The following is a 13,837-nucleotide window of genomic DNA, read 5'->3' as shown; positions in this document are numbered from 1 at the left end:
GGGAGCATACCCGGAGTGTAAGCCACTAGAGGGGGCCATGGCTCTGCTCTAACCACAGCCGTTCCTCCGCTGGGGCTGGCTCAGCAACAGGCGCCAACATCTCTCAGGCCCGTTTCCTCGAGTGTGCAGCATGAGGAGGGATGAGTGTGCAAGAGGGTGGGTGTGAGTGTGTGGGGGAGTGTGCGTGTGAGGGTGCGTGTGTCCGTATACCTGCGGAAGATAGACCGTGACTGTGGACAGCTGAGTGTCATAAACTCTAAGAAATCGTCCAGGGCTACGGTAGTATTCTCTGGGGTTTTTTTTCACACTGGATTTGGTTTGTAAGATTCATCAAAAATTCTCAGACCTCCAAGAAGGCTGAAAGCACTGACCCCACCTTGGGATGTCACCAAGGGCAGAGCAGATGGTATCGGCACGGCTGTGCTGCCCTCCTTCCCACAAATAAGCAAATACAGCTGAGGCCCCTGAGCTGGAGGGCCCGCCTCCCAGCTGCTTCCCCACGTGGCTGCTGCTGGGAAGTCTCCTCCGAGGCCGCAGGCGGCTGGACTTCTGCCTGCGATGTGCGCAGAGGACTGGGCCCCAGAGCGAGGCAGCTGAGGACTCACCAGCCCTGTTGGCCCTCCTCAGCCCTCGGTTCCTCGCTGTCTGAGAACGTCACATCACGAGGTTGGTGGGAGGGGTGGCACCCTGTCCTTGGCTACTGTGTGTTCTCAGGCCCTGTGAGCCGAGGTGATTTCTGGCTGCCCATCCCTTACCCTCTGCGTCCAGCCTGACCGTGAGGGTGGGCCCGATGCATTCTCCTGATTGCAGGGAGAGCCTTTGGGGCCCCTCTCTTAGCAGCTGAGGTGGATGTGTGGCCGTGCAGGGATGTGTATGGTGCTGGGCTGGGGTCCCAGCAGGGCCTCGGGGTGTGGGCTGCCTTGGCCTTTCTGGGCTGGTGTTCCTGTCACTCACTAAGCTTTCCCCAGTTTTACTTCTCTAGTCCTCCCCTGCTGACAGCCCCCCTCCCTTTCACTTCATTTCATTTCCTTTACTCTGTGTCACTGTCTCACCAATCTCTTTTTCCCCAAAGACCCAGAGCACCTAGAAATGCCTTGGAGCTTCTCCTCTCTACCACTCTGAAGCCCAAGCAGGAAGCTCAGAGCTGTTCCTTTTACTTCCGCCCCATATGAAAGAGATAAAGAAAACCCTTGGGTTAGCACTGAACAAACCCAAGGCCACTCCTTCAGCCCGCCTCTGTCCTCCCAGTGCATGACAAAATATTATTTTGTCTCAGAGAACTGTCATGCTTCAAGGTTTAATGATGCATCTCTGCCACACTCCATCTTCCCTCCTCTGTAGCCCCCACCAGCTCTGACAGGGTCAGAGCTCTTTAGAGCATCTTTGCTCGGCGGTTGCCACGGAGACTGGAAATTGGTCCCAAGGACAGGCTGCGCTACGTACTGGGTGGTGGGTAGGGAAGCTTCTGGCCATGCTCGGACGTTCAGACCAACCATCATTGAAGTTAATAGAGGAAATGCAGCAATGTCAAAAGCAAGGCAGGTTCGTTAATTAGATCTGGGGCCTGATGACCTCCCTTTCCCAGGGCTGCAGCCCTTTTGACTTCCCCCAGCAGGAAGCGCTGCTGGGTGCTGAGTCTGGGCTGCTTGCTTAATTGAATTTCCGGAAGGGAAGGAGAACTGGGATGGAGAACCTCCCGCTCTCCCCTCCTCCTCCGCTTCTCCCTTTCTCTCCCCCAGGCCAATTCCATTTCTTCTGAGCTGGGTGGGGGCAGCCATCTTGGTGGGCTCTCCTGGAGGTGGAATTCAGGAACCTGTGCTTGGCTCTTAGCAAAGAACAACGGCCCCACGATGACAACCGGAAGGTGGCTGATGTTCCCTTGTGCCTTGTTTCCTAATAGGAACTTGTTGGAAGGGAGGTGCTCTGAGGGCAGCCACTTTGAGTGAGGGTGAGGAAGGAGAAAGCTCAGCCAGCTTCCTGCCCATCCCTCCCTCCTAACTTGGCCACACTGGGGACAAAAGTTTCCTTTGTCTCTTACACTGCTTTCCAAAGATGCAGAAGAACTGTCCGCCCACTCCCTCCTCTTCTTCCTTGCCCAGACTGGCAGACACTTCTCTGGGGACAAGGCCGCATGGGTTGATGTAGCTTCAGGTACTCAGGTTCTGTTGTTGGAAGATGCTGAGGAGAGGGGCTGTCGTGGTGGTGCTCTGAATATGGGCTCCAGCCCCCAGGAGCAGGCAGAATGTGACACGCCCCACAGACTTGCTGGCAGAGGAAGGAGACGTTTGTTAGCTCAACCTCCAGCCGGCTTCTTGAACCACATTTTATATTAAAAAAAACTTTCCACAGATAATCAGAGGCCGTTTACTTTTGTAATAAATAGCGCTTATTTTGAACGCCATGTTGTCCTTGTTGTACTTAATTGAAGCTGACTTGCCCTCTGGCTCCCAGAAAGAAGAGAAGAATGTTTTGAGTGCAGGAACCATTCCATTGTGTCTGGAGTCTGAGGCCATTCTAATTCCAGCAGAGGCCCTGGGCTAGGCAGGCGAGCCTGATAACACCAGGGAACATTTAGGCCCTCTCATGGATAAGGTTACTTGAGTAATGTTGGTTGTTATTGTGATTTATTTAAACTTATTCTAAAATAAGTAGGAAGCTGGACCTTTTTCTCTTTTAACCTCCTCACACAAGTATAGAAAGGAATGAGAGAGAGAGAGTAACGGTTGTCCACTTCTGAGACAGCTGAGTGGCCCAGCATGGTAGCAGCAATGTCCATTCTGCTTACAAAGAGGCCCCCATCTTTTTTGTTTTGTTTTACTTTGGTTTAGTTTTTTTGTTTGTTTGGTTGGTTTTTGGCCGCACCATGCGGCCTGCGGGATCTTAGTTCCCTGACCAGGGATCGAACCCGTGCCCCCTGCATTGGAAGCACGGAGTCCTAGCCACTGGACCGCCAGGGAAGTCCTAGAGGCCCCCGTCTTGACAGGGGTCACCTGTTATCAGGAGTCATGTTAAGGGTCCAAAGGAGGTAAAAGCTGACGGGTTTTAGACAGAAGCTGTCTAAAAGGAGAGGAGAGGAGTCCACTGCATTGTGAAACTGGGGATCTTCTGGGCTGTCTGACCGACCTCCTTCTTAGGACCAAGAGTAGCTGGAGGTGGAGAGAGGGGATCGTGCAGATCCTCAGGAGATGGAACTGCCGAGGACAGGAAGGTTACAGAAGGACCAAATGCTTCGTGACGCACAGCCTAGTTTTCCAGCTCATGATGCGTCTGTGACACTGAATCCTCATAAAGGCCCAGTGAAGTCCGTGCTGTTTTTGTCCCCATTCCACCCAGGAGAGATTCAGTTAATTGCCTGGTTAATAAATAGCAGATCCAGGACTAGGTGCCGAGTTGGGCTTTTTCTGCTTCTCCAGCCTGGTCCTGGGACTAGGAGCACCTGCCCAGGACAACCTGGATCCCCTGCGGAAAAGGCTTAGACTCAGATTAGCACGTTCCTTTGTACCTTCTGCCTAAAGCATCGATAGCTCATCCAGGGCCCAGTGTTTCCTGGTGCACCCAGACCAGTGGTTTGCTGGGAGGAAAAAAGCCCTGATTTGTAATATATGCCAATTTTCATGGTGTATATACTGCACCATGGCCTCTTTCAGGCTACCAGCCTGATGTTCCTGAATGAGAAGCCGGAAAGGTGAGCACAGTTGGCTGTCACAAGCCATCTAAGAGCCAGCTCTGACACACCTTTGACCCAGACCCAGTGATCCTGGCTTGGTCTGAACTTTGGGCACAGCTCTTGGGCACAGTCCGTTAGAGTGAGGAAGGGAGTGGAGCACGGAGGCCCACTGGAGGGGCCAGAGTCAGTCCAGAGGTCAAATCCTGGCCCTACCACTGATTAGCTACGTGGCCTCGGGCCAGTTACTTAGCTTCGTTGCCTCCATTTCCTCAACAGTAAAACAGGCTATAATAAATAGGATCTACTTCGCAGCGTTATTATGAGAATGAAAAAAGTTAATGATGCAAAGTCCCTTGCACAGTGTCTGGACCTGGATGCTCCATAAATGCTAACCCTTTACTGTTGGTGATAAATCAGCCTCAGTGACAGCACTGGCTCTAGAACAGCACTTGAACCCTCTCCTCGATTAGAAACTCCTGCCCAAGCTGTGGGCAGGTGCCAGGGAGGGGAGCTCCGGTGACTTTCCCCCAGCCCCTGAAATGTGGAGTCAGACCCTCTGTCTCCTGGCTGGAAAACACCACACTGACTGCTTAGGTCCAGCCAGGTTCTTGGGCCTTTTCACTAAGGGGAGCGGAGACTAGAGTATACTCAGCTCTCTCCTCCTACCTCCTGGCTCTAGAAAGGCAGAGTGAGTGCTGGCTTCACCACTTACTAGCTAAGGCCATCAACTCATTAACCTATCAGACTCCAGACCCTGCCCAAAGGAGAAAACAGGCAAGGAGGGTCCTGAGTGTAGACTGTTGGCAGGAAGTGCAAACTGGGTGGCGTGGGAAGCCTTAGACAAGCCAGGTGGCCTGGAGCACTGGGCATCTGGGCACTGAAAGGTAAAGGTCACCAGAGATATACGTGGTTTTCTTCCCCTGTGACCTGCTGACCTGGCTGCAGGGCCATGGGACACCAACCTGGGAGTCCAATCCCTGAGCACCCTGGCCTTCTCCCTTCAGCCCCCAGGCCCTTTGTGTTCTCACTTGGGGATCTCCTGGACTCCTTAGGACACAAGCCAGGCTGCCTTACAGCTCTGCTCCAGCCCAGAGCCCCCCGAGATGCAGGGAGGGATGGGGAAGAGAGGAATAGGGTGATATTCCTATATTATTAGCTAAATTCCTAATAGCTGTAAACTCTCGAGTCCCCAGAAGAGGGGGGGCAGCGGGATGGTCACCGGGTTCGGCTGGGAGCAAGAAAGAGGAGTTCTGCTGAGGCCCTCAGTCCTGAAGGGGGGCCAGCAGGAGAAGTTCTAGAAGGCAAAGATTCAACACTCCAGGCCTAGCACAGGGTTGGGCACGGAGCCTCAGCCTGTTTATGACCCAAGGCCCCAGCACACTCACCTTGTACCCAGGGACCAAAGGAGGCAGGCTGAAGGGCTCCTGGAGACCTCGCTCCCAACCCCCTCCATACAGCTTAGGAAACGGAAAAAGAGAGGTGGGCAGACTGAGAGTAGACAGGCTCAGAGACTTGACATAATGAAAGATAAATGAGGGTCTTGCTCTTCAAAACCTGGGCCACTGGAACTGGGCCGGGGCCTGAGGAACTTTCATGCTTGAAAGAGAAAGGTTTAGGACTTCCCCGGTGGCGCAGTGGTTAAGAATCTGCCTGCCACTTCAGGGGACACGAGTTCGAGCCCTGGTCCGAGAAGATCCCACATGCCGTGGAGCAACTAAGCCTGTGCGCCACAACTACTGAGCCTGCGCTCTAGAGCCTGCGAGCCACAACTACTGAGCACACGTGCCACAACTACTGAAGCCCACGAGCCACAACTACTGAAGCCTGCACGCCTAGATCCCGTGCTCCACAACAAGAGAAGCCACTGTTGTGAGAAGCCCGTGCACCGCAACAAAGAGTAGGCCCTGCTCGCCGCGACTACAGAAAGCCCATGTGCAGCAACGAAAACCCAATGCAGCCAAAATAAATAAATAAATTTATATTTTAAAAAAAAGAAAGAGAAAGGTTTAGGTCTAATTGACTTCACACCCTGAATGGCAAACATGAGATTCTGTATCCTGAACTTCAAATTAAAGAAATAAATAGCAGTTCTATCTAAACATTTACAAAAGTCTATTAAAAATCGCTGAATAGTAGAATGTTCTAGCATAACTCCCTTAATGTCCAAGTAGTGGAATGCTCACAGCTGCTGCACCCAAGACCCCACCCTGGCCAAGCAGAGCTGGGTTTAGAACCTGAGCTGACAAATTTCTAAAGATGGCAGCTGACAGATTTCTCAAGAAAACCCAAGCCTGGCTGGAAATGGCTGTGGTCTTGGCCCTGTCCCTAAAGCTGAGAGTCCTGGTGGTCCCCAAATGTCACGGGGTGCCTCAGTCATACCCAGAAGTAGGGCAGACCTCCTCCCCCCCTTCCCTGGCTTCCGCCTTGTCACACAGGTAGGCGCCCTGGCATTCTCTGGCCCACCTTGGGGCATAAGGAAGGGGACCCTGTACCAAGGGATCAGGTGCCTCCAGGCAGTGTTTGAGTGGGGCTCTTGGAGAGGTGGCTCTCGCAGAGCTTACCTAAGACAATCAAATTGAACTCCTTGCCCTAACTAGGGAGTGTCACCAGATGAGAAACTGAGGTCCCAAGAGGCTCGACGATTTCTGCAAAGCTCTGAAGCCCGGTCGTTTCCCAGGCCACCGGGTCATCCCCGGCCGGAGCCAGTTGCCCAGAGATGCGCGTCCTTACGGACGAGAGGAGGGCGGGGGCGCGGTTGCTTTAAAGCGCCCCAGCCCGGGCGGCGCGGGGCGGGGCGCTCTCGGAGCCGTGGGGTGCAGGGCGCAGCGGCCGGAGCGGGGTCCCCGGAAGCACCAGCGGGGCCGGCCCGGCGGGGGCTCCTCCACCTGGGCGGGGAAGGAGCGGTTGCAGGACCCCGCCCGGCCGAGGCGCGGGGGCCGTAGGAGGTGCCGACCGGCCGCGTCGCCGCGGAGATGGCGCGGCACGTGCGGTGACGGTGCCCGCGCCCCGAGGGTCCCAGCCTAGCGCCCCGCGTCCCCGGGCGAGCATGGAGCGCCCGGAGCCCGAGCTGATCCGGCAGAGCTGGCGGGAGGTGAGCCGCAGCCCGCTGGAGCATGGCACCGTCCTGTTCGCCAGGTGAGGGCGGCCCGAGCGCCCCCGGGGTGCGGGTACTGGGGTGCCTCGCCAGGAATGGGTTCGAGGCGGCTGAGCTGGCGCCAGAGGAGGGAAACTAGCCCGCTGCTGGGGCGCTGGGGCGCCTCCAGATGTGCGCCAGAGGAGCAGCGCAGGGCGACGGGTGGCGCGGCCCCTGCTGCTCTTCCCACGGCGGTGGCCCGTCTTGCGAGACAGCACGCCCCGCTCTCTATGGGGCTCTCTGGGTGCCGGCAGGGTCCGCTCCTGCGGACCTCCTTACACTTGGGCCAGCGGCCTCCGGTTCCCACGCTGCACCCCCTCCCTGGCTGTGTGCCTCCTGAGTGGTCTTTTCTTGGGTGGTGACTGCAGGGGTGCCCACTGCTGCCCATACGGGTAGACTGGGGTGTCCCGAGGGCTTGTGCGGGGAGGGTGTACTGGGCGCCTGGCCTGCAGAGCACAGGGTCTGGGCCCCAGAAGTGTGAGCTTCCAGCAACCAACAGAAGAATAAACCTTTCTGAGGAAAGGACTGGGCTAGGACCAGAGGACTGCCAGGGAAGGGATGACAGATGCCCAATTCTCACCACTAGAGAGAGGGGTAAGGGGGTGTGCAGACCCCAAAGGGGAAGGGGAGGCCAGTCTTCAACCTCAGCTTGAGGGTATCTAGGTAACCCCTCTGCCATCACCAAAGAGGCAATGCTACCTCACCATGGTTTTTCAGGAGCCTTGGCTCCCTAAGCCAGCCCAGAACTCCTGAAGAGGCTTTCGCAAAACCTCCCCCAAACAAAAAGGGAATAAATTTGCAGAGTTACACAAAACCCCAGTGGCTTTCCCAGATGTGGCTGAGAGCTTCTGCTTGTGCCTCCCAGCTTTCCCCAAACCCACTGTTTTCTCAGGCACCCTCTGTGGCTCTGCTACTCCTAAGCTGTGTGACCTTAGGCAAGTTACTTAACCTCTCTGGGCTTCCATTTCCTCCTCTATAAACTTGGGATAACAGTTACACCCACTGTTTAGGATTGTGAGGAATACATGAGTTAACCACGTGTAAAGTACTCGATTCTCAGTAAGTGTAAGGGGTTCTATATACTATAATTATCATTGCTGGCCCACGCCCCCTTGGGCATGATGACATTGGGAGGTTCTGACCCAAGAATGGGAGGGAGGGAGAGCGATAGAGGCAGAGAGGGGGGTGGGTGGGGAGAGAGGGGGAGCTAGGGAGAGAGAGAGGTTTTCTTTTCTCCACCATGGACTGCAGGCTTCCTGTTTGAGAACCCCTTCCTGTCTCAGTCCACACCCCTCAATGGTTTATGGAGGGGCTACCCTGTGCCAGGTCGTATGAGAGGCCTGGGGACACATTGTTTTTTCCAGGATGCCACTTCCAGGTTGTGGAAGAGGTGAGAGAGGGGCACCGGCAAAGCTGGCCAAGGGGTGCATGCTAGGTTGGAGGGTGTGCTGTAGTTCACAGCCAAGGCTCTGCCCACCCTCTCCTGCTGCTGGGCAGCCAGGGCGCACGGAGCCTACAGGGGCAGCACCCCAGGGCTGACACCGGGCCTCCACCCACAGGCTGTTTGACCTGGAGCCGGACCTGCTGCCCCTCTTCCAGTACAACTGCCGCCAGTTCTCCAGCCCGGAGGACTGCCTCTCTTCCCCTGAGTTCCTGGACCACATCAGGAAGGTGAGGGGTGGGCGGAGCACCTTCCTCGGAGGGGACGAGGAAGTCGGGAGAGTTACTTCGTTTCCTGCCCCAGCCCTGGCCTTAGCCCCTCCTTCTGCTCCCTCCTGTCAGAGGCATCTGCCCCTTTCCCTTTGTGCTGAGCTGGGCAGAGTTTGGGGCACCCGAGTCAGCCTTCTCCCCCACCCTGTTCTCAGCCAGCTGCTCCCAGCTCTGCCATTTGCCCTTGGCCTTGTCCCCTGGCTCCTGTAGGTGGTGTTGGCGCTGATCCATCAGGGGCCATCTGCCTGTGAAAACCAAGCTGGGGTTTTCTTAGAGGCTGGCGACTCTCACGGGGCCTCCGTGTCCCCTCGTCCCAGGAGGACAACACTGTCCAGCAGGTGTGTTTAGGGCTTTGAGCCCCTCAGAAGAGAGCAGCTTCCTCCATGGTGTAACATTAGTAGTTTGGCCACCATATGTTGAGCGCCTACTGTATGCAGACGCAGGCTGCCTTTCGTTTCTGATACTGGAAAACTGAGGGTCCTCTTTTCCTTCTGGTTGGGACCCCCAGGTTCTGGATTATGGTTGTGAGTGGGGATGGGGAGTTGCTCTGGTCTCTCTTTCACCACCACCTTGGCCTTGGCAGGTGATGCTCGTGATCGATGCTGCGGTGACCAACGTGGAGGACCTGTCCTCGCTGGAGGAGTACCTTGCCAGCCTGGGCAGGAAGCACCGGGCAGTGGGTGTGAAGCTCAGCTCCTTCTCGGTGGGTAAAGGGGCTCTTTCTCTCTCCAAAGCTCCTGGCCTGAGGCCACCACTCTCTCCCAGGCCCCTCCTATCCACCTGTTCATCCTTCCCACTCCTATACCCTCAGATGACCAGGGCTGGGGCATGCATTGTTATGTACTTGCTGTGTGACCCTGGCACTGCCTTGACCTCTCTGAGCCTCCAATTTTTCTTCTCTGATATGGTTTCCCTTAGAACCATAGGAAGTGAAGGAGCCTTTGGTCTGCTCAGTTTTATATTGCTGTGTATAAAACCATCCCAGAACAACCTGGCTTAAAACAATGATTTCTGATTTCTCTGGGCTCAGTTGAGCGGTTCTTCTGTTCCACGTGCTGTGGCTGGAGCCACGCGTGCACTGCATTCAGCTGGGAGCTCAGCTGGGGCTGGAACGTCCAAGATGGCCTGTCATCCTTTGGGATCTCTCTTCGTGTGGCCTCGTATTGCTTAATAGTCTATAGCTGAGATTCTTCACAGAGTGGCACCTGAGTTCCGAGAGGGAGTGTTTCCAGAGGACAAGCCAGCCTCTGCATGCCTCACTCTTGCTAATGTCCCATTGGCCAAAGCCAGTCACATGGATGAGCCCAGTGTCAAGGGTGTGAATCCTTGAGGTGTGGCTCACTGGGGACCCTGACCTGACAGCCTACCACACAGTCACCTTGCCAGACGTACGCACCTTGAGGAAGGCACTGAGTTTGTCTTGTCATCTTCTCCATCCCCAGCACTAGCACAGTATCTGGTATTTAGTGCATATTCAGTAACTATTTGTGGAATAAACTGTATTTTATAATTACTAATAAAACATGAGAACCGTTATTATTGTTGAAGACTTACTGTGTGTAGATGCTGTGCTAAGAGCTTTTCACAGATGATCTCATTTCATCATCCCAACAACCTGAGGAGTTGCAAGTCTTACATTCCCTGTTGTACTGATGCAGCATCTGAGGCTCAGAGAGGTTACCTAACTTGCTCAAGGTCACACAGCTCGTAAGTAGTAGAGTCAGAAAGTGAACTCAGGTTCATCTCAGGTTGCAGAGCCTGGACTCTTAACATCATGACTGCTGTCTTGCAGAGGAGGAAACAGGCCTGGAGGCAATGACTTTGCTTGGCCTGAGCTGGAGGTCCCTCGGCTCCACTCATGGGGTGGTTGTGAGGCTGGGAGTGGAGTGAAATGCTTTGTTCACTTTAAAGCCTCACCTTTAAGGTGTACACAAGGATTGGGGCAGAATCCTGCTCAGGAAGCATGGACCCCCGTGCAGGAGAGAAGAAAAGCCCAGGAGTCCTTACCAGCCCCAAGCCTCAGTTTTCTCACCTGTGGAATGAGGGCACGCCTTCCCGCCTTCGGGAATGACAGGTGCCCCTTGCCTCTGCAGACGGTGGGTGAGTCCCTGCTCTACATGCTGGAGAAGTGCCTGGGCCCTGCCTTCACACCAGCCATGCGGGCTGCCTGGAGCCAGCTCTACGGAGCCGTGGTACAGGCCATGAGTCGTGGCTGGGATGGCGATTAAGAGGCAGCCCTGCCCAGCGGCCTCTGCCTGGTGGCCCCTGACGGTCTGTGTCTACCTGTTGGTCTGTGTCCATTGTAGCCCAGGCTCCCCTAGGCCTCCCTGCATCATGGTCCTTGTCCCCTTGGCCTTGCCGGAGAGGTGATGGAGCAGGGCTGCGTCTCAGTCTCCCTCACCCCCGACTGCAGACAGGGTGGCTTTTCCTTAGAAAGGGGCCTTCGGATTTCCTTGAATTTCCAGTAGCTTCCTCCCTGCCGGCCTTCTTTCCTCTGCAGCCTCCCCTCTTCTTCCAGGAGGAGGAGCAGCGTTTTGGTAGCAGAGGTGGCACGGACCCAGAGGGTATGGGGCTTTGAGGGAATGGGCTCTTCTGTCACCCTGCCTTCCCAGGCGAGCTTGGGCCAAGCGGGGCAGTGGCGTGGCTGAGCTTCGGGCACCTTCCCAGCTTGCCTGCCTTCAGTGCTTTTCTCTCCCAGGGGTGTTTGCTTTTCACGAGGAAAGAGGTGGGATAGCTTCAGCCTTCATGGTGGAATCACGGGCAGCAGGAGCAGGGGGCCAGGAGAGCTGCTGAGGAAGGGAGACCTGGCTCCGTGATGGGGCTTATCTGCGTCTTGGGGGCCCACTCACATGCCACCCGACAGAGTAGTTTTTCTTTTGTAGTGTCTGGTGGGAGCTCCCCTATTATCGCTCTGTAAGAACCAGCCAGCCAGCCAGGGTGGGGCGAGGCTGCGGAAGGGCAAGGAAGGAGGAGGGCTTCATTCCCAAGAGACCTGACTCCCAGCGGCTCTTGGTCACCCCGGACCCCGTCAGACCCTGAGTCTCATTTCCCTCACCACCCTTTTTGCCTCTGCCCATACCGATGGCAGGTCCACAGATCCCCGTATTTAATACCTGCTGTGTGCCTGTAGTTAGCTGGATGGATAGAAGACAAAGCTGCAGGAGAGGCCCCCTGCCCTCGCCCCGAGCTGTCTCCACTTTTATCTTCTGCTGTGTGCTGTGGTTGTATAAACTTATGAGAAATAAACCTATTTTGTGTGCCCCTCTGACCCACTGGGACTGGTCTTTTCTTTGGTGTTGGCTTGTGACCAGATGAAGATGCAGGGCGGTGGATGTAGGACAGAGTGGGAGGATGGGTTCAGCAGGGTCAAGGCCAGAGTGGGTGGAAAAGTAGGAAAAGGTGTGGGGAAGCCAGTGGCCGAGATGGAGCCAGGGGTCTGTGGTGGAAACTGGCTGGCAGGGCACACAACTGGACTACATTTCCCAGCGTCCCTTGCATTTAGGTGGGGCATGTGACTGAGTTCTGGCCAATGGAATGTGTGGACATGTATACCACTTCCAGACCTGGTCCCCACAAACTCCTGCATGCCCCTCTGTGCTCTGTCATCCTTCCACCAGCTTGATGCAGACCTCACAGTGACCTTGAGGGCCACGCATTGAACGTGGCAGAGTCACAGGTGGAAGGAGCTGGGTCCCTGAATCACTGCTTGGAGGAGAGCACTCACTAATCGGAAGTGCCTTGCAGAGTCCAAGTACTTCTCCAGCGTGTAGAGCAGGGGCTCACCGATTTTGAATTTTACAGGAAAGAGACATAAACTTCTACTGTGTTTGTGCCATTGTACATTTGGGGGTTGGTTTGTTACAACATATACCCACACTAGTCCAGAGTCTGAAGCAGTTCACTGCTCAGGGGTCTGGGAGCCCACCTGCTGGTGGACAAGGTGAGGCCTGGGATTGAATGGATTAGGTGCCAGGACAGCAGCACCAAATCTTGCAGTGTTTCCGAGGAAAGTTTCTAGATCCTCTTGGCAGGGGTAGGTGCCAATCCCAGGGAGGTCTTTTTAAGGAGACTAAACGTGATAACCCGGGGTGCACATTGGAGTTGAAGAGCAGGTGTGAGTGTGTGTGTGGGTGTGTTGTTATGAGGAACATGCAGACAACGGTAGAGACATAGCCAGGGGCACGGGGAGCGAGTGACTTTAAGAGCGGGCTTCCTCCGAGCAGGCTTGGGCTTAACCCGCCACGTGCTCCTGGCCTCCTAGGGGTGGGTCCTGGAGCTGGGCTGTGAATGGCTGGAGGGACTGCGCCCAGGCCAGCTACCCACACCCCGAGGTCCGGTTTTCTCAGCCCAGACCAATGCCACTGGCACCAGCAGAGCCTCGCTAGCTCCAGCTGGGGCCTCATTTTTGTTGAGCTCAGGGGCCAGGCCTGCCAGGCTGTGGGACTGCAGATGTTGGGTCTGGAGCGTGCTAGGAGTGCTTTTCCCACTGGGGCGTCCAAAGTATCTTTTTCTTGTGCCCACACAGGCTCCAGTGAGGAGGCCTCCTCTGCTGTGTGAGCAAACAGCGGCTCAGGATCTGGTGGCCAAGCCTGGCCTAGGGCTCCTGAATGTTTGACAGCCACCCAGGAGACTGGGGTGCCCTGCCTCTGGAGAGGCCAAACAGCCTCCTCTGATGTGTCTTAAGCCATCCTAAGCATGGGTGCTTTCACCTCTCTTGAAGGCCTCTCTTCCACTTGTGCGTGTGCGTGTGTGTGAGAGAGAGAGAGTGTGTGTGTGTGTGTGTGTGTGTGTGTGTGTGTGTGTGCGGGGCGGGTAGTTCCTTCCTCCTCCATTCCAGGTCTCAACCCTGGAATCCTCTCTCTCTTCTCCTCATTCCATCAGCCCATATCTCGCGTTCTACACAAAGAACCTCCCCTCCCTCACTGCCCGCTTCCCTCTTCAGCTACCACCCTATTTCTTTACTTCCTTTGATAGCAAAACTCTTCAGAAGAGTTGTCTTTCCTCGCCGTTCTCACGTCCTCACTCCTGTGAGAGGATGGTAACCCATTTCAACCAGGCTTTCATCCACCCACCAATCTTACCGTCAAGGTCACTAACAATCTCTATCCTGCCAAACTCAGGGGCCGCATCTCCGTGTTCGTCTTCCTCTTCTGCTCAGCAGCACCGGAAGTGTTGATCACCCCTTCTTCTATCTTTAAACTTTTTAGCATGGAGACGTGTTAACACACACAAAAATCAGAGCCTAACAGATCTCCGTGTACCCTTCACCCAGAATCAGCAGTGAAGCAACTCAAGACCTCCCCCTGCCCTTCTCTTTTGCTGGACAG

At 55.4% G+C, this 13,837-nt stretch overlaps 1 protein-coding gene across 1 annotated transcript; it reads left to right on the top strand.

Annotated features, from left to right (window-relative positions):
* The first annotated feature begins 6,572 nt into the window (after nucleotides 1-6,572).
* Nucleotides 6,573-12,937, top strand: NGB (neuroglobin). Its single transcript, XM_022576463.2, has 4 exons — nucleotides 6,573-6,802; nucleotides 8,360-8,471; nucleotides 9,094-9,213; nucleotides 10,604-12,937. Exons 1-4 carry the CDS (start codon nucleotides 6,714-6,716, stop codon nucleotides 10,736-10,738), a joined length of 456 nt encoding a protein of 151 aa, XP_022432171.1. The 5' UTR covers nucleotides 6,573-6,713; the 3' UTR covers nucleotides 10,739-12,937.
* Nucleotides 12,938-13,837: the final 900 nt, after the last annotated feature.

This window comes from Delphinapterus leucas, chromosome 2 (genome assembly GCF_059928025.1).
Source record: "Delphinapterus leucas isolate spDelLeu-1000000601 "Yukka" chromosome 2, BTC_Dleu_Yukka2, whole genome shotgun sequence".
Taxonomy (NCBI): Eukaryota; Metazoa; Chordata; class Mammalia; order Artiodactyla; family Monodontidae; genus Delphinapterus; species Delphinapterus leucas.
Note: the sequence above shows the minus strand (reverse complement) of the source record. Positions and strands in the feature narration are given on the sequence as shown.

Excerpts from the sequence above, each read along its gene's own strand:
- NGB (XM_022576463.2), top strand. The coding sequence starts at position 6,714 with ATGGAGCGCCCGGAGCCCGAGCTGATCCGGCAGAGCTGGCGGGAGGTG. Across the intron at positions 6,803-8,359 it reads GGCACCGTCCTGTTCGCCAG|GCTGTTTGACCTGGAGCCGG; the intron begins GTGAGGGCGGCC and ends CTCCACCCACAG. Across the intron at positions 9,214-10,603 it reads TGAAGCTCAGCTCCTTCTCG|ACGGTGGGTGAGTCCCTGCT; the intron begins GTGGGTAAAGGG and ends TTGCCTCTGCAG.